Below are 25,991 nucleotides of genomic sequence, written 5' to 3'. Positions count from 1 at the left end.
ATTTTAAACTAGTTACTCTATATTTTAGTAATTTTTATATATATAGCTACTAAGTATACCCTTTTTATAGGGATTATAAGAGGGGTATATATTAAAAAAAGTTTAAAATACTTTTTTATAAGTATATAAAATACTTAGTTAGATATATACTAAAAACGTATCCCCCCGACGGAGCAATTTGCTAGGGCCGTACTGTGTATTACGTATTAGGGAAAACTGGGTATATTGCGCTCTATACTTAATTACTAATTAAAATAGTAGTTAACTAACTCGACCGTTATCTTCTTTTTATTAATAGCTCCCGACCTTCTTTTACCTATTTAGAAAGCGAGCTATACTTATTTTAATATATATAAAACCTCTTAATACTAGCCTATATAAGTAGCTAGATCTTATATTATATACTCCTTCTTATTAAGGGTTAAGAGGCCCCTTATATATTCTTTTATATTTATAATATAGCCCGTATAAAAGGGATTTCTAACTTTATAAAGTATAATTTTTAAGCTAGTATTAATATATTAAATCTTAACGTCTATATTAACCTAACTATTTATAACGTTCGTACTATTACTTAGCTAAATTTTATATTATTAAAAAGTACTTTACTAATCCTTAGGCATATTTATATTAATTATAATAGTTATAGCGTCGAGCTAGCTAAAGAGGGCGCCTAGCCCGAGAGGGGTAGACTTATTAATAAGTATTTTTAAAGAGTTTTAGTTTACTAATTACTAACTATATACTAAGAGTAGAGTAGGTTCTCGTTAAGGTAATAGTTTATATATTAATAAGTTTATTTAGTAAATTTGTTTAGTAAATTTATTTAGTTTAAATAAAAAGTAGTTTTGGGCAATATTAAAAGCGATAAAGATAAAAAGAATCTTTACGAGCTCTAAAGAGTAGTAAATATTAGCCTATTTAGCCCTTTTTTTAAAAACCTCTACGTTATTATTAAAGTTTAGAACCTCTGTGGTTAAGGGCCGCCTCTAACTATTGTAGCTAATTATTATAACTAATTATTATAGCTAACCTCTATTATTAACTTTTCTAGCCGGCGCCGCTGCGTAAATATATTACTTAGCTTATTATTAATAAGTAATAGGGTAGCTTACCTATCCTAAATTATATAGCGGTTTTCGTATCGAAATCACTATATTACGTTAAGTGCGTACTTAGGGTATATTATATATATTATATAGTTAAAAAGTATACCGTATTGTATAATTTCTTTTAAAAGCGTAATCTTATTAAGGTCGATCTTTTGTACTTATAAAGCTAGAAAAAAACTACTATATACTAAAAACGTATAACTTATATAGGGTCTAAGTACCTATACTTAAGTAAGTATTTATTATAAAGAATATTAGGTTTAATAAAGAAGTTTTTTATAATCCTATATATAAAAAATAAGCTATTATAAGTAAGTAAGTAAATTTAGTAATTTAAGAAATATAAGAACTCTTTAATACTAATAATAAGCTAGTTTAAGTACTTAAAAAAATAGATTTAGACTTTAAAAATACTAATACTTAAAATAATTTTATAATTAAAAATAGTATTACTATTAGATTTTTAATTATTTAAGATACTAAGTAACTAATAAACGTATTTTAAAGTATAGTTAATAAGGTTAAAAAGGTTAATATAGTTTTATTATTATTATTAACCCCTAAAATAACCCCCTTATACGAGCTCGGGGGTAGGGGTAAAGAAGGGGATATAATAACTAAGTTATAAATAGCTCTATATAGTTTATAATCCTTTTCATAAGTACTTATATATATTACGGAGGTTCTTAAGTTTTTAATTCTTAATAACTCTTAGTAAAACGTTAGAGTACGTAATAAATAAAGTACTAATTATAAAGAAGTAACTCTTAATACTAAAGTTAATATTAATAAAGAACTTTTATAATAAACCTTTATTATTATATAAGAATAGAGCTTATAAAAACTATTTTATTAAGTACTAAGTAAAGCTCCGTTAGGTCCTAGATATTTAAACTAGGCCTATAGACCTTTATAACGCTTTAATAATAATATTTTTATAACGCTTTTATATTTAAATATAAGAAATAGCGATTATGATAACCGTTTTTAAAACTACTTTTTTTTTATTTCTATACTTAATTAGTAAAAAGCTATAAAAAAAAGTAGTATAGAATATATAATACTTTATTAAATAATAAAAAGAGTAGTTTATAAGACCTATTTAGAGCGCTCTAAAAGAGTTTAAAAATTACGACTTATTAAAGTTAACTTTTAAAGCTTACTAAAAAAGTTTAGTAATATTAAATATTTCTTATTATAACTATAAAAGCTACTTAGGGATATTATAAATATAAAAATAAAAAAGCTAAGGGATATTAATATATAAAAAGAGGTTAATTATAATCCTAAATAAGGGATTTTATTTTTATTAAAATAAGTATATACTTATAAGTATAATATTAATAACGAGGTTAGTAAAGTAAAAGTACGTATATATATAAAAGGGGATATATAATTACTTAACCTCTAATAAAATACGTATATTTTAATACTTATTATAAAGGCCTTTAAGCTTATAATAATAATAACTACTTAGTTTAACCTTAAAATAAATTAGTATAATATTATTAATATATTTTTTAATACGCTTTTTAAAAATAAAAAGCTAATAATTATTAAACTCCTAGAGGGATATAAAGTTATTAATAAAATAAATAAACTTTAATACGCTTTATATAGCCTCTAAGACTTATTAATTTTCTAGTTCTAAACTTTTATTTTTATATTCCGTAGTATAAATATAATATATAATTATAAAGAGATTTATATTTACTAAACCGTAAATAAGAAGGTAATATTAGTATTTTATATTAATAATTTTATTATTTTATATTATTAAAATAACTAAAAGGCGGCTTAGGGGATCGTTAATAATATAAAAAAATATATTAACTTTAAAGAGAATAGACCGATTAATTACTTTTTTAGAGTGCGGATTTTATAAAACCGTATTACTTATAAGGTTTATTTTATTTATAATATATATATTAAGTAAGTCATTAAGCGTTTTAACTTTATAAATTTATTATATTTAGCTACTCCTCCTTTTTAAAAAGAGTTTAAACTAAACGAGGGGTAAGTAATAAAAGAGGAAATAAAGAGCTATTAAAAAAAGGTTAGGAGTATATTTTATATAGCTATTATAATTAGATTAAACGTTACTTTTATTTACTTATAATTATTACGGTTCTTAACTAACCTAAGCGTAACTTATATTAAAATAATTAATTATTATGTTTAATATCTCTATATAACGAGATATTGTGCGCTCTGTTATAGTAATATACTAAGTACGTAATTATTACTTTGAATTAGAAATACTAATTTTATAAATAACGAGGTAATATAATGATTATTTTAAGAATATATAATATTCTTTTTTAATAGCCTAATTTAATAAAAATTAGTACGTTAAGCGACGGTTATAATATTAATTACCGAAGCTAAGCTTTTTTATTTTAAAGAAATTATAAAAGAGATTATAGTTTTAAAGTACTTTTTTAAGGATATTATTTTTAATTTAAGAGAAGTATAGTTAGTTAATTACAATAATTAATAAACGATTTAACTTATTATAGGGGAAAGAAAAAGAATAGTTATTTAATTTCGCTATATTAATATATAAAATATATAGTTAAAATAAGAGTATATTAAAAGTAATTTCGAGGTTACTTATATATTAATAAAAGATATATTAATAAATAGACTTATTAAAAACTTTTTATAAACTAAGTTTAAATATTTTTATATACTTTTTAACTTTTATAATATATAAAAAGCTATTATAAATAGCTAAAATAGTTAAAAATAATTAATTTAGGCTACGCTTAAAAAGACTTAATACTTAAAAGTAAATAATAAATAGAATTTAAAATACGGCCTAGAGATTTAAAATAAATAAAATAAAAACCTCTTATAATCTAAAGGCCTAAATTTTTAAAATAATCTTATTTTATAGAGTATATATATATAAAAATAAGACCTAGGCTTATATTTATTATTTAAATTCTTAGTTTATAAAGTACGTAATTATTAAGAGTATAGTATTATTAAAGAGGAGGGTTAGTATATGCGCTAAGAAACGCGTTTTATATATTTTAAAGTTTATAAAACTAAGAGTAATAGGGGTAATAGGGGGTATAAGAGCTAAAACGACCGTTAAGTTAATAACTTAGGGTATAAAAGCGAGTAATATAATAAGAAGTTAATTATAAACGATTATAATAAGTATAAAAAAGGACTAGGGGCGCGTATTAAGGAAGTTTTTTATATAAAAACTAATATAGTTTTTATATATCTTCTAATTATTATATATTTATTAAACGATATTACGGAGCTTAGTAATATTTTATTAAAACTATAATTAAAAGTGCGCTTTTTAATAATAAAAAAGGATAATATATTTATAAAAAAGGGAGCGCTATTTATAATAACCTTAATAAAGGCCTAGGTTATTGATTATAAAATAATTAATATATTAATATACCCCTTAGCTAAATAGCTATTAAAATAGTATATATACTAACTACTATTTTTTATAAAATAACGATTATTATTTTTAAAGTCAATATACTAAAGGGCTATTTTCAAATAAGGTAAGTATTAGATTTCCTATTCTTTGGGAGCCTCTCCCTTAAGCTTTTTAAGGACTAAATATATATTAAATAGGCTTAGAATAGTAAAAAGAACTATACTTATTACGGGAGGTATTTTAGTTTTTTAACGTTTTTTCTTTCTTTTTATTACCTTTTTAAAAAAAGCTAGCTTTGCGTTTTTTAAATTTTAAAATAATATTGAATATAAACTTTTAAAATAATAAATATATAATATACTTTTTTTAGAGGGCTTATTATTTAAATTAGTTTTATTTTTATTTTTAAATTTTAAGGGGGGGATAAGTAAAAGCTTTTTAAAGCTCTTATTATTACTATTTATTTTATTATTACTTTTATTATAATTACTAAAAAGAGCCTCGAACTTAATAAAGTTCTTAGCGTTTTAATTAATAGTTTTAATATCCTCTTAATTAAGGAGGAAAAGCTTAGTAACTAAGCTTTAGTAAATAAGTAAGAGGTTATAAAAGGGAATAATAACTTAAAAGGGCTTATTAATATTATTACCTATTTAAACTCTTAATAAACTATATCATACGTATATAAGAGGTATTATAAAAATTATATAAAGCTTATTATTATTTTTAAATATATTAAATATTTATATTTAAAATAAAATTAGTAAACGATTTAATAGTATAAGTGCGCGCGCGTAGTAAATAGGGGTATTTATAATAAAGGAATTAATATACGGGCGTTATAAATTAATATACGAGCGTCGTTCTTATATAAGCGTCGCTATTCTACTTTTTAATTAGTTTAAAAAAAAATTATTAATATAATTAAATTCTATTAAATACTTATAAAGTATCCTAAGCCTTTATTCTTTTACTCCCTTTATATTTAAGTTATATTATTAAGCCTCGAAATTTAACTTATAATATTTATTTATAATAACTTTTATAATTAAAGTTAAAGACGTTCCCTAGGGCTAATTTTAAAATAATACCCTTATTAAGAAACTTCCCTTTTTATAAGAGCGATTATTAATTAATTATAGCCTCTTATTATTATCTAGCTAATTATTATTATCTCCCTTTTTAAAAAGTAGCCGCCCTAGCGTTAGCTAATTTTATAAAGTTAGTAATTTTAAAGAGTAATACGACCTTATTACTAAGCTCCTAGTTAGCATATTATAAAATATATAACCTTTTATAAATAATTACCTTAATATAAAGCTTATATTATATTTTACTTATTATTTCCCTAAGGGAATAACGAAAACCTAGCGGACTACTTTTTTATAACTTTTTTTAAAATATAACCCCTCTCTCCTTAACGAATAGTCCTAATAACCTTCTTATCCTATAATAAAATAATTTAATAATATTTTTTAGCTTATTAAATAGGTTATTAAGACTAATTAATAATTAATAATAGTACTACTTTAATAATAAAGATATATCTATTAATAATAATAAATATAGGGTCCCTAAGTTAACTTATTACCCTATTTACCCCTATAGCTATCCTCTATTTAAAATAAAGCGTTTTTTTAAATTATAACCTCTTATTATATTTTAAATAACCGATCCTCCTCTCTTTTTATAACCTAAATCCTAAACTTATTAATTCTTAGTAATTTAAAATAAACTTATAATACCCTTTTTAATTAAGTTAATAACTTTATAAAAGCTAATAGATTTAGTATTATAAAGTAGAATAGGTATAAAGCTCGAGGCCGAATTATTTAATATACTTTTTAATATAATTAGTTTAATAAGCTTAGGCCTATACAGTGGTTTTCTTTCTAGCTTTATAAGTATTAAAAATCGACCTTAACGGGATTACGCTTTTAAAAAATTATATAATACGGTATACTTTTTAATTATATAATACGCGTAATATACCCTAAGCACGCACTTAATATAATATAGTAATTTTAATATAAAAACCGCTATATAATTCGGGATAAGTAAGCTACCTTTTTTAGCTACTTACTAATAATAGGCTAAGTAATATACTTACGTAGCGGCGCCGGCTAGAAAAGTTAATAGTAGAGGTCGGCTATAATAATTAGCTATAATAGTTAGCTATAATAATTAAAAGTAGCCCTTAATTATAAAGGTTCTAAACTTTAATAGCGACGTAGAGGTTTTTAAAAAAAGGGCTAAATAGGCTAATATTTACTACTCTTTTACTATACTAAAGCTTATAAAAATTCTTTTTATCCTTATCGTTTTTAATATTACCTAAAGCTACTCTCTATTTAAACTAAATAAATTTACTAAATAAATTTACTGAATAAACTTATTAATATATAAACTACTACTTAGATAGCTAGTTAGATAACTAGTTAAGAAGTTAGCTAATTAAAATACTATTTTAATAAGAACCTACTCTAAAAATACCCGTTAATAAGTCTACCCCTCTCGAGCTAAGCGCCCTTTTTAACTAGCTTAACGCTATAGCTATTATAACTAATATAAGTATACCTAAAGATTAGTAAAGTATTTTTTAATAATACGGAATTTAGCTAAGTAATAATATAAATATTATAAATAGCCGGGCTAATACGGACGTTAAGATTTAATATATCGATATTAGTTTAGAAATTATATTTTATAAAATTAAAAATCCTTTTAATATGGGCTATATTATAAATATAAGGGAATATATAAGGGGCCCCTTAATTTTTAATAAAAAGGAGTATATAATATAAGATCTAGCTACTTATATAGGCTAGTATTAAGAAGTTTTATATATATTAAAATAAGTATAGCTCGCCCTTTAGACGGGCGGGGGAAGGTCGGGAGCTATTAATAAAAAGAAGATAACGGTTAAGTCGGTTAATTTTAATTAGTAGTTAGGTATAGAGCGTAATATACCTAGTTTTCCCTAATACGTAATATATAGTACGGCCCTGGCGGATTGCTCTATCGGGGGGAAGCTTAGGCCTATATAAAGCGCTAGTATTCGATAATATAAGTCTCGTAAATATAGTTATAAATAATAAGTTATTACCGAGGCTTAAGAAGAGGATAAGTAGTTATTACGTTATTATCTAGACCCCTAGCATAATTAGTATAATTATAGCCCTAGCCTTAAAGCTTTTAAATACTTTTTATATTATAGGCTTATTAAAGTAGTTAAGGATATTATTAAAACTATAAACCGACGAGTTAGGATTCGGGCTTATAATATATATATTATTATTTAAGAGTAGTTTTTAAAGTTTTTATTTACTTAGTAAGATATTTATAACGCTAGGGCTCGTATAAACTAAGAGAAACTAACTAAATACTTACTAATTATAGTATTAATTAAGTTATTTAATAAGCGAGATATTTTATATATAATAAAATAGGTAAATAACGAGCTAAACCGCCTTGTTAGCCTTATTTAGACCTTTTTTTATTATTTTTAAATATAAAAGCGATTCCCTAAGGTAATTAGCTTTAATAATACTTATAATACTAATCGCTTTAAGCTCCCTCTTTTCTAAGCTACTAAATAGACTTACTTTAGATTTATTTATAACGCTACGTTTAGCCTTATTAATAATAAAAAACTAAAGGGTTTCTAGTTTTTCTGAGTAAGTATTTATTAATTTATAAACTAATACTTAGTCTGTTACTTTATTATTATTATTATAGATTATAATAAGTAAATAAAGGCTATACTAAACGAGTAGTTCTTAGACGTTTAGTAATAACTTTATATTTACTATATTAACTCTAATATTATACTTAAAACTAAGTAAAAATAGGTTAAGGACCGTAGTTATAGTAATAATAGTGATAAGTTTAATAACGAGGGATATTAGTTATTAATATAAATAATAGTTATACTAAGTAATAAAGATAAAGCTTATATTAATATACTTATTAATAAGCCCCCCCTTTATATATATTATAAGGTCTTTATAATACAAAAACTTATTATTTTCGTTAAGACTAAGTATACTTTTAAAAAAGCCTAGACTAAGCTCTATAAAAGGTTTAATAACTAATACCTAATCCTTTATTACCTCTACGTAATATACTTATTCTAAGAGTATAATAAGCCCGTTATTTTATTTAAAAATACTAGAACTTTAATATTCGCGTTATTTTTAATACTAAGTTAAGTAATAATAATATTAAGGATTATTTTTTAAATAGTCTTAGTTATTTATATTAGCTTATTAACGTTATATAGAATATAATTAATAATTAGGAGCTACGCTTTTACTAAGCTTATATAAAAAACGAAGTACTTATAGGCCGGGAGTATATAAGTACTTATTTTAAATACCTAAGTAAACTTTAAATAATACTTTTTTTAAAATATTTTACTTTAATTAGGACGCAAAGCTAGTTTATAAAAAAGTAATATTATTTAATAAAAAGCTATTTTTAAAACCCCTCGGATTTTATAATCTAGACTATACTATTTTAATTAAGCTAAGTATCCTATATTATTATAAAATCTATTTTAAAATATTAAATTTAGCTATTTTTAGTAAATAAAAAGTATACCCTTAGTAACGTCTTTAAAAAACGTCTTTTTTAAATTTATACTACTAGATTTTTAACCCTAAGATTATTATATCCTTTTATAATAAGCTAAAGAATATAATATAGCTTATTTTATTATAACTAGCTTTATTTAAAAAAGGCTAGTTAGCTAGTTAAGTTTATATTACTTATAGTAGCTAAGGTATTAGTAATAAGAAGCGAGGCTGCCTATTTAAAAATAAAAATAAATTAACGCTAACTAGGCTTATAAAAAAGATAAGTTAACTAAATTAAAACTAATATTAAGCTTATTTTAATAATAAATAAAGAGCTAGTTTAGCGTTTTTAATAAAAAGAGAATAATAGGGAATTATATAAATAAACGGCTAATATAGCTTAGTATTTAAAGAAAATAAAGCTAATAAAAAGTAATTTATAATAATAATAAATTATTATAATTACGTTAAAAAAGATAATTAAGTAGACGTTATTATAATTTACTTCTTATATATTTTAAGTATATAATAAAAAAAAGCCTTACTTATTTAAGATTTATAAAAGCTTAGATTATTAGCTTATTTAAGATTTATAAATCTTAAATAAGTAATATAGCGGTTCTAAATAAGTACGTAAGTTATAATAGTATTATTAGTATTCCTATTATAAGGTAGTTAGTTCGAACCGTAGTTAACGAAGAGATTAATTAAACTATATAAATATCTACGTAATAGGTATAAAAAAGAGGTTCTAATTATAAGTTAGGCTAGCTACGATAATCGTAAATAGGGCCCCTAATTAGCCCCTACGTAGTTAACTATATACTACGATCGAATTAAACTTTTAATTTAATACTAACTTTCTCTTTTTTTTATTAATTTAATTACTACGGTTAGAAATATAATTTAATCTCGGGCCCGTTTATTAAGTCGTCTCTTTTTTCCCCTTTTCTTTACTCTTTTTATATAACTTATCCTTTTATTTATATAATAACTTTTCTATTACTTACGAATTACTTTAATCCCTTATTTAGTACTACTTTTATAAAAGCGTTTATAAAGTTATTTTTATTATGAATCTAACGGATCTTAAGTATCTCGCGCCTTTTATATAATTACCTAAGGGCTATAATATCGATTATAAGCCTCTTTTTTTTTATTCCTAATTTAATAAGGCATTCGTATAGCGAATAAGAATCGGTATAAATAACTATTAAAATAAGTAAAAAGCTAATTCGATTAGTAATCTTCCTTAGTGTTATTAAAATTACGTAAGAGAGGTTAACGCCGTTAACTATATTATAAACCTTTAATACTAATATACTTCTTATTACTTACTTACTTTTAATTAACGAATAATAAATTATATTATTATATATAATAAATTCGCTCTTACTTATACTCTCGTTAATTAAAATAATAATATACCCTAATTACGAAATAAAGTCGTTATTATTCGTAAATAATTTATTAATAAAGACATAGAGCTTATTAATTATAAAGTCGATCGGATAATAAATAAGACTTTAATCGAAATTCGTTTACTACTACTTAAGCTACTTATTAAATACTTTAACGTCTTATTTAGTTAAATTTATAACTTATGCTACTTTAATATAATTAAAAATCGCTTTAGGCTAATAAATACTTATAATATATACCCCTCGTACGAGCTTAGCCTTATATTACTTTTTAATATTAGTTATATTTAAATTAATAAGGTTAATCTTCTCGCCCTACCCCTTTTATTAAAGAATAACGGTTTCTTTTTTAATTATAAAAATCCTACTATTAAATATTAAGGAGGTATTTATTATAAAGACCTCTTTTAGCTTTATTATAAAGCCCGCTTTTTAAAGCTCCTTATCCTCTTTTTTTATAAAATTAATATTAAATAAGCCTAATATATCGTCGGTCTATATTTTAATAATCCTAAATTAATCGCTTTTATACTCCATAACTAATAAGCACGGGTTATACGTAAAAGTAATTATTAATAGTTAATTAATATAAAAATCGTAATAAGTAACCTACTAATAAGTACCCAATTCTACGAGCTTATATAGTAACTTAAGCACTTTAATAATCGTACCTTCTAAGTACTTATTAACTATTTCTTTTAGTAAATAGGCTAGGATTTTCTTTATAAGCCCTATAGCTAATTAAGTATAAGCCTAAGTAATATTATAGCTCTAAATCTCGTATCCCTTTTTCTATAGCGATATTATTAATACTATTATTAATCGTTAGCTATAGCGCTATATAATAGGTAATTATATAAGTAGCGTTACTTTTTTAACGTTACCGTACTTCTAAATTACGTATCTAAACTTCTCGTATAGCTAGGGTATTCCTTTTTTTTTAATCTTACGAACTATTTATAATTTAAATATATAAAAGTTTATATATTTTTCTAAGTTATATAAGATAAATTAATAAACCCCTCTATTATAAAAAGTATTTACTTTAATAAAATCTAATCCCTTATATAGCTTTTTAATAGTTATAATTATACTTTCTTTATATAGTTTAACTACTAGCTCGAAATTAGGCTTTTTTTATATATATAAAAGGTATTAATTACCTCGTTATTAATAATAAATTACTACGTTAGGGCTTATTATTGTAGTTTTTTATAACGTCTTATTAATAGTATTAGTACCCTTTTAGCAATTTCCTTTTCTTCGTTATTTATTAGTACTATTATAACGATTTTATTAAAAATAATTTCTTATACCTCTATTACGGGTTATATAGTTTCCCCTAGCTCTTTTTCTTTTTATAAGTTAGAAATTACCTTATTAAGATTTATATAATACGGTCTAACTATTATAATTAATACTTCGAGTAGCTAGTTATAATTTTTTATAACTATATAAGAGCGCTCGTTAATAAAAATTAACTTATATAACCTAGCCTATTGTTAAGCAATTTCGTACTATACTTATATATCCGAATTTAGTAATATATTTAAATTACTTCTTATATTAGGCCTATTACGTATAGTAATTACCTCGTTAACTTATTTTTTTACGCTTACTTTGCGCAGTACTTATATTATTTTTTTAAGTACTCGGGCTCGTTAGCTTATACTTAGTAACAGTAATAAAGCTAAAGTCGTTTTTAAATATACTCTAAATATTAATAGCGTTAGTATAAGTCCGTTAAGCTTTATAGTATCGTTATAATATTTAAGTACTATTTAAAAATATTCGTCGTTAGTAAAATCCGGATTTTCCTTTTTAATAATTCTAAACGCCCTTTTTAATTACTAATATACCCTTTTTACTTTTTTAATACTATAGTACGCTTTAACGAGTATAACTTTTAGTTATATACTATAGGCCGTCGTATTATCCCTAAATTCTACTAACTTAAAGCTAGTACTAGCGTCGGTTCTAATACCGTCTAGCGGTCCTTAGTATATATTAATTTAGTTTTTTCGTAGGGCTGCTTATACTATTTTTATTTATAAATCTTAAAAGAATTACCCTACCTAAAAGAATATAGTTATATTAATTATATATAGTACTAGCTAACTATTTAAATAGAAAATATCGACGACGATTTCCTAATTAAAGTTAAGCTTATTACGTAATTTAAATTTAAATTTACGTAGGCTCTACGTATTTATTTAGTATTAATAGTATACTTTCGTTAATTACTTTAGTGCCCCTATTTTAATATTATTATTACTTAATTACTTTAAGAAATTATATAGCCTCGTAACTAACGGGTACCCGAATCTCTAATATAGTTTTCTAAGCTTACTTTTTATTAACTAATTAATTAACTTCGTATTATTAATAAGCTTTATAAACGCATACCCCTATTATTATTTAACTATTTTAAAGTATTTATTATTAAAAATTCTATTCTTTATATTATTAAATATAATACCTAGTTAATCTATATTTTTTAAATATAAGAGAAATAGGATATTAATAAGTAAAATATAAAAAGTTATTATTCCGAAATACGTCTCTATTTTTACTATACTTAGGGCGACGATTTCTTTACTTAGGCTAAAACTAATTTTTATAATACCCGCTATTAACGTATTAAGTATTACTAACGTAATCTTTTATAATACTTAGAATTACCCTTTTTTTCTAATTAATTGTTATAATACCCTAATATCTAAAATAATCTTATGGAAATTATTTAAGTTATACTTTTTACTCGTATAGAATATTTATACGAGCTTAGTATTTAAAAAATCTAAGTAATATAAAAAGGACCCCTCTAGCTACTCGTAGATTTACTTAGTATTATATTCTTTTTTTTTAAATATTAAAAAAAATAGTATCTTCTTTTTAATTATTAAGAGAATAGGCTTCGGCCCTATTAGATTCGCCCTTTTAGCTACTTTTATATTTATTATCTAAGGGACCTTTTTTTACTATTTATAAATAAAAGCTTACTTATTAAGAGCTTTTATTACTCTCTATTTATTTAACTTTATATATCTTTTAGAGGCTAACGGGGTAAAAAAAGAGTAGTTAATATTATCGATTTTATTATAATTTAATTCGTTAATATAGGGGGTAAAATCTTCTTTATTTTCTAAATCTCTTATAGGGGGTATATACTTTAGGCCGCTATTTTAGTTACCGTCGCTAGGTTCCGTACCCCTAGATCTACTTTTATATATAATAAAGAATTAGTTAAATTAACGAGGGTAAGTTTTATTATTTACTACCCTCGACTTTTTATACTATTTATATAATTTAGTACGCTCTTTTTTAAAGTAATTACTTAACTAATATCTATCCTTTTTATAAATATAATATTACCTCTTCTATTACCCTACTTATAAATTAAATCTCTACTTATTTAATAAATCTAAGCCTTTTTATTAGTAATTACTATATTTAGCCTCTTTTCTTTTCTTATTATACGTTCGATTAACTTAATATTATTAATAAGGGCCGTTGTATACTTAGAAGTAAGTTTAATACGGCATTCTTACCTTAATATTAAAACTAAATCTTAACCTCGAATAAAGCGTCTAATAATTTTTAAGTACTTAGTATAAGGTTATTTTTATTTTTAATATATACTAAACTACGGTATAAAATATCTAACTTTTTATTTATTTATCCCCTTATTTAGCTAAGTTTTTACTAGCTTATTAATTCGATCGATAAGTTCTTTAAAAATCTTTACTTATAATTTACCCTTTATTATCCTAATTATAAATATAAAAAAAATCGCTCGTAGCTTAAATAAGAGCTCTAAGTTCTTATTATAAGTCTCGAAATAGCTTCGGATTACGTTAATTATACTAAAAAAGTCGTTTTAATCGAAATTACGTACCGCTTTATAATAATAATTAAAAGCTTTACCTATAAATACGATATTAATTACTAAATAATACTAATATTCCCTAATTCTAACTTTTTTATAATAATCGTAAAACATCGTTAGGGTTTTTTATAAAACCTTATACTTCCCCCTAGAATATGATTTCTTTTTTAAGAAGATCTTTTTAAAATCTATAAATTGCTTCGTATTTATTATTAAATTTTCGGTATTTATATATAATTCTTACGTCGCTACGTATTATTAATAACTTCGGGTTATTTACCTCTTTTCTTATTAACTAATTAGCGCCGAATTTCGTATTAATAATAATAACGAGTTATAGATCGAAATAGGTAGAATTATTAATTATTATATTTCTAGTACTATATTTTACCCCAGTATATCCTTTTATAATAATAAATTTCTATTAGTAATTATAAAAAGGAAATCTAGGTTATTTACCTTTTTTCTAAATTTATTAAAGTAATTATTTACTTTATTAACCTATACTTAGTTCTTTAATACGAATTCCTCTTTTATAATTATTACTATTAATATTTTATATAGCTCTTAAAATTATAATTACGCTAGTAATACCCCTCGCCCATAAAAAAATTTATTAACTACTTTTATAATTCTTAAGCTTATGCTCGTAAACTATTTATTTAGTTAATAACTAAGGTCGTTTGCGATTTTATAAAATAGGGGTTACCCTTATAACCCCTTTTTTTTATAAACTTTAGTTAAATAGATTAATACTATATTAATTTATTTATTATTAGGCTAATTTATAATTTTATATATTTACGTCCTCTAATAATCTAAATTAATATTTACTTATTTATAAGGGATTAGGATTTTATTTAGGATTAGGTTTTATTCTTTTTTTTTTATTCTAACTCGCTAAGGGTCGTACTCTAGCTTATACCCGTATTAATAGTTCTTAGCGTATTTAATTTTAATAAGGATATATTTAATTTGCGCACTAGTTATAGTAAATCCGTGCTTTTACTACTTAACGAATTTATTAAAGTCTAAGAGATTCCCGCTTCTTCTTGCCGTTTTATTATTACTCTTATTTTTATTATTTTTAATAATTATTATTACTTTTTTAAATTGCTAGCTATTATACTTACTAAGATCCTCTTTTTTATTCAATATAAAAGGGTAAGTTTTAATAATGCTTTTTTATAATAATAGTAATAGACGTTTATATTATTATAAAAAGATATAATAATTAATTTTAGGATCTTTACTAATTACTAATTTTTATTATCCTATATATTTCTAGCTTTTTAAACCTCGTACTTTTTATAATTTCTAAATAGCTTTCTTTTTTAACTTACCTCTTTTAAAATAATATTCTATAAAAATAATTAAAAATAAATACCAAGTAGCTTATAAAAAAGCTATATAAGCTATTAAGAACCGTATAGGCCGTTAAGTATAATTAACGAAGTTAAGCCCTCTTTCTTATAAAATCGTAGATTTTAAAAACTTATTAAAAATACCTACTTATTACTTATACGTAATAAGGTTAAATACCTTAGAGATCTTATTTTTTATAGCCTCTTAGTACTCTATTTTATATTTTTTAAGTAGTTTTTTTTATAACTTAATTATAGTTAGGTAATTATTACTTATTAGCGATCCCTTTTATTATTTAGTTAATTTTTTAAAATTAGTAATTTTATATTAGGAACTAGTATAAAAAGCAGCTTTTTAGCGGCTTTTTAAAGGATTCTTTTTTTTTCTTTTTTAAATCCTCGTTTTTTTAGCTTTTTCTTAAGCTAATAATAACTCTAGCGGGAGGTTATAGGACTATTTTAAAATAGCTACTTTTTTTTTAAGTTAATCTCTAAGATTTATAATATTCTTAACTTAATATTATTAAGATCTCTAAATCCCCTCTTCTTTTATTAAACTATTTTTTATATTATATTCTTAAGTAATACTTAGGGGGTAGTTAAGGGAGCTATAAAGAAGTTATTTAGATCGCGGGCTTAAAGTCGTATTTATAAAATCCTTATAATAATAAAATTTTCTATATATTATAAATCTCTTAACTTAATAATTCCTATAGGGTTACTTTTATTATTAAATAAAAATATTTATATTTAGAGATCCCCTTTTTTAATTACGTAGTATTTTTTTATACCGTATTATTAAACTCGTTTATTATACTAATTAATTAAGTAGATAGTCGTTATATAAGTATTTCTTTTTATTAATTTAACTAGTTAATTTCTAATTACGGGCTAGTTATAGAAAAGTCGTTTAGTAAAAAAGCTACTTAGAATAATAATAAAAAGCTAGTTACTTAAGTAGTTTTATTAATTAACGTAGTTTAATATAATAAACGTCGACCTCTCGTAAGTAATAAAGGGCTACGATTACTTAATTCCGTATAATATTTAAGAATCGCTTCTTTTTTTATTTACTTTTATAAAGTTAATTAATATAAATCTTTTATTCTATATAGTATTAAGAAGTCGTTTTTTTTACGTAGCGAGATACCTTACTCATTTATAATAATAGAATTTAATTACTAATTAGTATTAGTATCCCTATTATAAAGTAGTTAGTTCGAACTATAGTTAATAAAAAGATTAATTAAATTATATAAATATATACGTAGTAAGTATAAAAAAGAGGTTCTAACTATAAGTTAAGCTAGTTACGATAATTATAAATAGGGCCCCTAATTAGCCCCTGCGTAGTCGGCTATATGCCGCAGTTAAATTAGACTTCTAATCTAATAAATAGTTTAAAAAGGGGTTAATATTAATAAATAAAAATAGGGTAATAACTACCTAAGTATTAGTAATTATAAAAACAGCTTATAAATAAGAGCAACCTAAATATAAAATTATAAAGCTATTATTTAGAATAAGAGGTTTATATTTAGGCTAATAAGCGCTATTTATACCCGCCCTCGTACTATATATTTAAAGACTTTTTAAATAAAGGATTAATATAATATATATAAACTATAAGTAGGCTTTAAAATAAAGCCTAGGGGAGGGAGTACTTTATTAAGCCTCGCTAGTTAGGCCTTATTAATTAAGGAATAGCTTAGGGGGTATAAAAAGGGGGACTAAGTAATAAAAAAGTAGCTTAAGTATATATAGAGCGGTAATAATATACCTCGAGAGAAGGGTAGATTTTAATAATTTATTTTTTAGACCTTAATAGTAGTTAGCCTCTATAAGCTTCTTCCCTATGTTATATACTTATTAATAGGAACATTCTTCTAGTCGTAGTTGTAGTAAGCTAATACTACGTCGTCGGTCTACAACTACATCTGGGATCACGCCCCACCTGGGCAGACTCGGGGCGCGTTCCACATGAGCGAGATCAATTACGTTCACAACAATCTTTACGGAACCGACTCACCATGGACTAGCGAGGACTACGAGATTGCCAAGATCATGAACAGTTACTGGGTCAATTTCATCAAGACTGGCGATCCGAATGGAGATGGCTTGAACCAGTGGACGCCTGCGAGCAATGCCAGTGCGACAGTAATGGAGCTTGGTGATGGTTTCCAAGCCCTCCCTATCGCCAAGGACGACCAGATTGAGTTATTTGCTCAATGGTTCGATACCTTGGTTACCTACTAGGGTATCTAGACACGTGTCTAAGCGGAGCCACTATCAAGCTGCGAGCATGTTGCATCAACTGTCTTAGGAGGAGTCGCCTGAATTATGTGTTTATATGTTCCTTCTTGTATCTTTCAGTCTTATAGCTATTTCACAACCATCCCGTCGCACACAGGGGCCTCTAAATATTATCATGACATGCATCATCATCCGAACCAATATGTGTATGTGCGGAATCTAAATCGCCAAAGTCCTTTTTTATCTTTGCGATCTTTGCTTATTTGGGGATCTTGAACGGATGTGCCTCTGTGTTGAGAACGTAATCGTCCAGGCTAATGAGATCCGGTGGTGAGAAAATGAGATAGAAGTACTTGAGGGTCTCAGCAAGCCAGAAGCTCTGTGGAGGAAAGGGGTTAGCAACTCGTGTCACCCAAACATGAAGAACAAGCAAAGCAGAGATCTATTGTGGGACGTTTTCCAATGCTTACCTCCATCTCGTCTAATTTTCTCGTCTGATCTGGCGGAACGGTAACATCAGCTATAGCTGAGTGAGCGTGCTCTGTTTCTGTTGCTTTCAGAATCGACTCAAACATCCGCCAGGCAATATCTTGGAGATCTTGTCGGCCCGTCATCCTGTACAACAGGAATATGCTCTCGATAGCTTCGGGACGGAGAATGTATCTCGGGTCGCGTGCATTCCGAAAACCCTTCTTCAGCCTTGGATCCCCCTCGCTCTTCCATCTTGGCTCATCCCAGAGGCATTCGTCGTCCTTTTGGGTGTCCCCGGTCTTCCGGGCCTCGCAAGGGATGAGATTGAAGTTTTCCGGCATCACGCCGGAAGGAAACGCGTCGTACGCCCATGCACACCCTCGTGCGACCTTCTCACCGAGAGCAACGTGGTTGTCGACGGAGAAGAGTCTGCCCCCAAGACCAAGCATACCGCCCGCAAAGCATGCGAGGTGTTGGCCATCGGATACGTGCTCGATTCGGTCAGCATAGATGAAGGCATCGCCAGCGAATAGGATGTCGTCCCGATCTGGTACCATAGGCCGGAAAAGTATGTGTTGCTCTACTATTGCCATGGCTCCAATGTACATCTTTTCGTAGGATGGATCTCGGCCGCCGAGTAGCGCAAACATTTTGGGTAGATATTCGTAGAGTGAATCCGCCAAGGCTCCCAGCGTGAAACTGTTGTCCGTATCGACTCGTTCCTCTCTGAAATTAATCATCTTCGGCCACATCCCAGGAAGCTTAGACTTGAACTGCGTTCCTTCCAGAAACCTCGTAATGCGATCCACGGCGTCGAAGTATTTCGGATTACCCGTCAGCTGGGATAAACGGGTAAACTCCATAGCTAACGAGCCCGGGGAAGCTGACGGATCGTGCGTGCCAGCTAGCTGAGTTCCATTCCTAGCGTCTTCAAAGTTGACCCAAAAGCCTGGCAGGCGGTTTGGCGTATCGAATCCCATATAAAGCATGTCCCCCAGTTCTTTCGCTTTCTCGAGGAGGGCAGGCTCGCCACTGAGATCGTACGCACTAAGTAGGCCGCCCAGATGTCTTATCGTGGTTTCGAACATGTTCACGCTGGTGGCTGTTGTGTTGGCCCAATCCAACTTCACGGCTACGTTGGCCGCGGCGCGAAACTCGTCCTTGAGCTCCATGATCCAGAGCGTGTCGAGAGAATCCACCAGTGTCGCAGCCCATCCTCCAAATGTGTCCTTGGCCCCAGCACTTACGGGCGCTAACTCGTCCCGACCCCAAGCAAACTTCTTGTAGCTGCTCCAACTCCGGATGAATACATCACGGACAGCTTTCTGTCGTTTCGGGGCCTCTGGATGCGGATTGCCTACGCCGAATTCGTGTTGGATTGAAGGAAGGCTTAGTGGTTTGCCTGTTGGTAGAGGCTTGAAGGAAATGACGGGGTGGTGTTGCTCTACAGTCGCCCAGTCGAAAGAACTCTTGCGGAATGTGATCTCCTCAGGCTGGCTGCTGGTGCTGGGGAATAACAGGATCGGTCTAGACTCGAATGGAGGAAACAGTAAGAAGACTGTGACGAAAACTGCGGCGAGAAAGACAGCCAAGCGAACGGGGCGCCGTGGCGCAAGTAGACTCTTCGAGCGCATACGCATCTCAACGGTATCAACACCAGACGCGCATCGTGCGATCTTCCGGGTCTCGAAAGTTGTGACCAGACGAGCGCAGTATGGCTGAATAAAGCAGCCAATCTACCGTTGAGACGAATAAACTGTCCTCATTGCAAGAGGCCTGGGCAGACATGAGCTTCATATAGCTCGGTAATTTCGGTCAGTTTCAAAGGCTATTCGTAGTGGAGGGTTACGCGGATCGTTGTTGTGGACACTCAGAGATTGGACCGTGGGAGCTTCATGCCGGATAGCGTTTGTTGCAGGAAGGTAGCATTACCATGTTGCAGGGAAGTCTGCCGGCGGGAACAAGACGACTAGCAATTTAGAGTGCACTGATCGACAAGTTTTGTTAGACGAAACAGTTTCGATCAAGTTGCGGGACAAACTCAAATTCAATGCCATCTCCTTGCAACCGTCGACGTCTCTCCTACTGGTTACCAACGCACGGGACGGAACCGAAACCGACGAGGCGAGCATTCGCGTTTGGCTGAAAGTTGGGATGTTCCAGCAAATTGCTCTGTTCATTCGCTAATTTGTCACCCATTCAGGCTTTGCGATGAGCTGATCATCCGTGTTCTAGGCCGGACGAACCCGGGAATTCCAAGACCCTACTTGACTGAGTTTCTGATCCCACTCAACTTGAGTTGTCATGGAAAACCTTATTTGTTCCACACAACCACAACAAGCTTTCTTTTGCGGTAGAACAGTCGGTATCGCTTGTCGGGATCAACAAGAAAGGCTCGCCGCACTCTCCCACAGGCGATACGCGTCGCGTCTAGAGATGCCAGGTTTCTGGACAACTGCGGAGTCGACAACATATGAGAAACTTGGACGTGCATTTTGGCACAGTTACGCTAACCTGAACATCATTCTAAATTCTTGTTTTTGCCTCATCTAACAATAATGCCGGGTTCTGGATAGCTGCCAGACCATACAGCGCGGTGACATTGGTAGAAACCCCAAGAGCCTCATCTGCGGGCTCTAGAACGTGGTTCTTGTTCACCGGGGTGCTTTTCCAGACAGCGTTCGGACCATAGTCCCGAAAGCCATCCCCATTCTCAAATTCTTCCAACGCGCGTTTAGCCAGATCAGGTCTATTGAGCTCCTTCGCCGCATAGGCAGTCAAGCGAGAGTGTCCTTGTCTTAGCTGCAGTCTGCCCCAGCCAGGTTGGCTGTATCGATTCTCCTGGTCCTCTAGACTAGCGTTGAAGAAGATGCAATACTCTAGCCATGCATGCCTGAACCCAGTTGCGTCTGCTTTCTCTGGAAACTGCTGCAGGATATCGACCGCCACCTCAAACAACCCGAACATTGCTGATAGGTGGGAAACCTTCACTACCCCTTGATTGTCAGGATCTGCGGCGGGTGGTGAGATGGCTCCGGTTGACGGATTATAAGTGGCATTCCCGGTAACAAAGCCGTTGGCAAGGGCGCCAATCCCTTCAATTGACCGGATTAGCTTACTCTTGGCCTCAGTCCATCGTGGCCCCCGTCGCTCAACCTCGACAAGCCAGGAGGCTGCTAGCGATGCCCAGTCAGTTCCCAGGCTGATCTCGACAGCATGCGCATCTGGGCTGTAGGTTTCTCTGTCCTTTCGGACCTTTCGGTACGGATCGAGGACCAGAAACTTTTGATCCGTATCAAGGGTCTCTTCGAGAAGTTCTCCAACACGTTCGTCACCGCCAGACAGGTAGTAGAAGAAGCGGCGATACAAGGCGTTCGATATACGGGCTTGTTTGCAGCTATCGCTCCAGTGCTGCACGCCATGTCGTGTACCGAGACCCTTATAACGCCCAAGATGGTAAACATCCACCTCTCCAGTATGACGAGTCAATGCTTCCGCCATGTGGAACACATCAGCTCGACCGGTCCGCAGAAAGTACAGCCAGAGCCATAGATCTGGTGATAGCTCAGAATTGTCCCAGGCGTATCCACCAACATCGTATCGCCAGGTGTGTCGGTCTTCATCATACGTGTGCATGATATCGCCATGGTCCCAGAGTCCGTACCAACGCCGTTGTTGTACTTGCTTCTCGTAGAATTGAAACAGGAACTCGAGGCGTTCGTCGGTGGCTGAAAGGCCATTGGCAGACGTATTCGACAATGGAGACCAGTATGTACCGAGAGCTTGACTAAGGTGAATGGCTTCTGGGCTAGGCAATAACTTTGGAGGATCTCGGATGAGGTCTATGAGTGATGAGAACTCATTGCTATCTGGCGTTGAGTCCGTCACCGATATCATCAGCTCATTTGTGCGCGCTATCCCGTAAGGCGACCCGAGTTCCGGCTCCCAATCCTCGTAAGTGATCTTCAGGGCGTCTAGCTGATCGTCAAAACCTTGTTGACCTAAGCCGTCATGATAAGGCCGAAGGTCCATGGGCCCGGCTTTGGGGTCGTATAGCCAAAGTGTTACCTCGGTGTCTTTTTGAGAGGCGCCAAGGCCTCGAACGTCGATTCCGGTCGGGTATCGTTCCCAGAAATGTCTCGACGCGATGGCCAATCCTCCGCGATTAGCACCACCGACATAAACAACTCCTCCCGCCTTGGTACCACTGGCGGTCTTAATCCACGGATGACCTTCCCTCAGTCGCTTCTCGAGCGTAAACCCATCTGGCGAGAGTTGATGCAAACTGAAGTCATTCCAGATGGGCACCCAGCGCAGAGAAGCTTGAGGTAGCTCCGGGTTCCAACTATCAGGAGACGGCAAAGGCTTGCCCTGCACCTGAGCGAACCTGACCTCTCGCCCAGGATCCTTCCAAAGTCCAGTCAGCCCTTGAGAAGCCTCGGCAAGAACACCCCCTGATGCTCCAGAAAATCGTACATGACGATCGAAGGCCGCTTCTTCCTGGAGAGGTACCTTGAGGCGGATTCCGATCCCTCGAACAAAGTCGTTTTTCCCGCCGTCGTATGTTATGGTGTGAAGTATTCGAATGTGACTAGATCCGGCATGTAGATAGAACCTAAGTGTGAAAGGTATCCATGGTTCGTGGGTCTTGATAGTCGGCTCGGATTCTTGAGGCACCTCGGCATGGACTCCGTGAACGGTGATGACAGCGCGGATGGAACCGACTTGCTCAATTACCACCGAGCTTATGCTCCCCTGGAAACTATGGTGCTTCACAAGTGAGTCTGGTTTATCGGGATCATATACGCGATCCTGGGAAAGGAGAACCAATCTGCCTTGTGCACCAACCGTGATGCCCTTAGCATTGATGACTTCCTTGATGATCTCGTTCCCGGTCTTTGCAAACGTTACCTTCAAGCTCCCAGTGCTGACTGAGATGAAGTTGGAGTCTTCCTCGGCTTTGAGCTCATCCAGAAATGGTAGCTTGGCGTCCGACGAGTCAACTGCAATGACGCGGTAGCTCTCTTCTGCTCTCGCTGATGAGGTAATCGCATGGCTTGTCCATTTCACAGATCCGTCGGGCCAGAATGCGGTTGGCCAGGTCTGTAGTGGAATCTCGCTCCCACTTTCTGTTCTGCAAATGAATGCGGTATTCGAGGGATGGCAGACTCCTTGCCGCCAAGGCACCCCAAATGTAACCCCTGGGTTTGAGGATGGTTGTTTCCCGAGCCAGTGAATAACTGTTTCCCGATGAGACTCCATTGACGTGAGTAGAGCTCTTCAGTGATTTGATTTGCGCAAAAGTCCTGACCGCAGAGAATACAGCAACCTGGCACAGAATCGGGACCGAAGAAAAAACGAGGGCTGAGGAACGGCGCCGCGATATGACCGTTCTGTCGGGCTTGCCAAGCCCTAAAGTAACCCTCCAAGATGTGGCGATCAGGGGTCTCATGCATTGAAGCGGATTAGAGTTGATGTTGTCATTCGGAGGATTCTGACGTGTTGCGGAGGCACCGACAAACGCCGGACCCGGGCGGAGAAAGTAATGGGGCCGGACTGGATGAGTCTTGCCGATGATCGCGCTCCATTTGGGATTGATGTCGGCTCTGGACGCCGGAGGGGTCGCCGGAGCGGTCACCGGGAGGATAGCCGAATGGCCTTTGGCTTAGTTAGATACATGCCTAATTAGAGCCAATCGTGAATCTGGTATGAACCTGCATCCAATTTGTTGCCGCGTGAACAGTGTACATAAGCTGACATCACCACGCTTGTAAGAAGTCGAAGTGCATTATTCCTGCGATATCTACTTCCTAAATGGCTTCAATGTATAGACGAATTGCGGACAATGTCTTCAATGTATCTTATGACCTAGACCGACTAAAGACAAACAGTGAGAAGGGGACGATGTCCTACTTCAGCCGAAGCTGAAGGTCTTTCAGGGTTGTCTGGAAGACCCGATTCAGTTCATCCCATCCCAACCTAGTTGGCTTCCAAGTCGGCTTGGCAACGTACACACCTGCTGCAACGACCCCAAGACCAAATACCCAAGGCATAACCTTCCGCAAGCCAGTGAAGAAAGCGAGCTTGAAGAACCGATTCTGCCTCGTTCGCACACGCTCAAGGTGCTCTTTCCTCTGGTTTGCCACGGGAAAATCGACGCCGCTCGGGATGTCCTTACCCAGGAATTCACACAACGGCGCCCAACCGTCCTCCAACTTGAACTCCAGAAGCCGGTCCTTGGGCACCACAGCCCGGACCTCTGCATAGTGCTGCCTGTAACGGTCTTTGGCGACTTCTCTCATCTCCTTTACGTTTCGGACGCCGTAGAATCCCAGCAGGATCTTCCTAAGAGTCCTGCCGCCGTTCAAGCCCCATGCGGGCCCCAGAAAATCGATGATCAGGTTCGCGCGCAAGCCCCAGGTAGTCTTGAAGATGGCTTCGTCCATACTGTGGAACCAGCTGTCGACATCGCGCTCAACGAGGATGACCTTGGCCTCTGGATACGCCTCAATGAGTTGCAAGGCGAAAAACGAGCCCATGTCAGTGACTGCTTCGTAGGAGCCGAACAGAGCTTCCCAGTCTTTGCGTGTAAAGGGCGCGCCGTTATGAGTTGGAAGTGTGGGAAACACGGAGTCCGCAGCGCGAGAAAATAGCGCCCATTCGCGGGGCGAAGAGATGGCCTGGATACCGTGGTGGACTCCCTGAAAGCCCAGGATTGTAAGAGCTTTAGTGATGGAAGCAGAGCCTGTGACGTTGTTTAGTCCACTGGAGACGTGTGTAAGTTACAGCGCTTTGGGTACGAACCAGTCCGTGTCATTCCCAACGAAAGGACCTTCATCTCTTTAGCGGGCAGAGGCACTGAAGCCACCGATAGAGGAGTCTGGGCCGCCATTGTTGCTGGATTATTTTACAGCAAAGGCGAGCGTTTGAAGCTTCTGTTGTGAGCAACGATAGACTAAGAGCGAGAAGAATTGGTTACGGTGTGAAGTTGATAACTGAACAAAGAGGCAATTAAAACTCGATCTCAATCGAATCAATGTCCTTTCCTCTGAAAAAACATTGAGATAAGAAGCAAAGACGATCATTGATATCAATAGACAGCTTCCAGCACGTGGACAAGTGACAGGCGCTGAGGTCCTGCTGTCGAGTGTGTTTCCGCCGAGGGATCCCTGGTCTTCAGGGGGCGAGTCATGAACTTCGCCGAAGCTTGTCAGTATAAGCCCCTGTTACCAGTGGACCCTGTCTTTACAGGTTACTCTACTTCATAGACACATTCTGCACTGTATTCCCCTCAATCTTTCGGGTATCGAGTACTGTAGTTCATGGGAGCTGGGCATCACCACAATGGGGTTATGCTATCAGTACCACTGACATACGCCGGTGAGTTACCCTGCTCAACAAAGTATGTATCTTCAATAGTGTCAGCAGTAGGTCAGGCTTCATCTGTCGGTCTTTCAAGACCTATGTTTGAGGAACGAGAACACTAGGCCTT

The 25,991-nt window shown here is 32.1% G+C and overlaps 2 protein-coding genes across 2 annotated transcripts; one reads left to right on the top strand and one right to left on the bottom strand.

Annotated features, from left to right (window-relative positions):
* Positions 1–17,755: 17,755 nt before the first annotated feature.
* Positions 17,756–18,031, top strand: CLUP02_01440 (uncharacterized protein; the record flags this gene model as incomplete). The annotated part of the gene is made up of 1 exon (XM_049280480.1): positions 17,756–18,031. One exon carries the CDS (start codon positions 17,756–17,758, stop codon positions 18,029–18,031), a length of 276 nt encoding a protein of 91 aa, XP_049136437.1.
* A 256-nt stretch (positions 18,032–18,287) lies between these two features.
* On the bottom strand, positions 18,288–25,391 carry CLUP02_01439 (uncharacterized protein; the record flags this gene model as incomplete). The annotated part of the gene is made up of 6 exons (XM_049280479.1): positions 18,288–18,407; positions 18,499–20,026; positions 21,054–23,502; positions 23,570–24,157; positions 24,516–25,244; positions 25,304–25,391. 6 exons carry the CDS (start codon positions 25,389–25,391, stop codon positions 18,288–18,290), a joined length of 5,502 nt encoding a protein of 1,833 aa, XP_049136436.1.
* Between the last annotated feature and the right edge of the window lie 600 nt (positions 25,392–25,991).

This window comes from Colletotrichum lupini, chromosome 1 (assembly GCF_023278565.1).
Source record: "Colletotrichum lupini chromosome 1, complete sequence".
Taxonomy (NCBI): domain Eukaryota; kingdom Fungi; phylum Ascomycota; class Sordariomycetes; order Glomerellales; family Glomerellaceae; genus Colletotrichum; species Colletotrichum lupini.
This window is presented reverse-complemented; position numbering and strand designations above follow the sequence as displayed.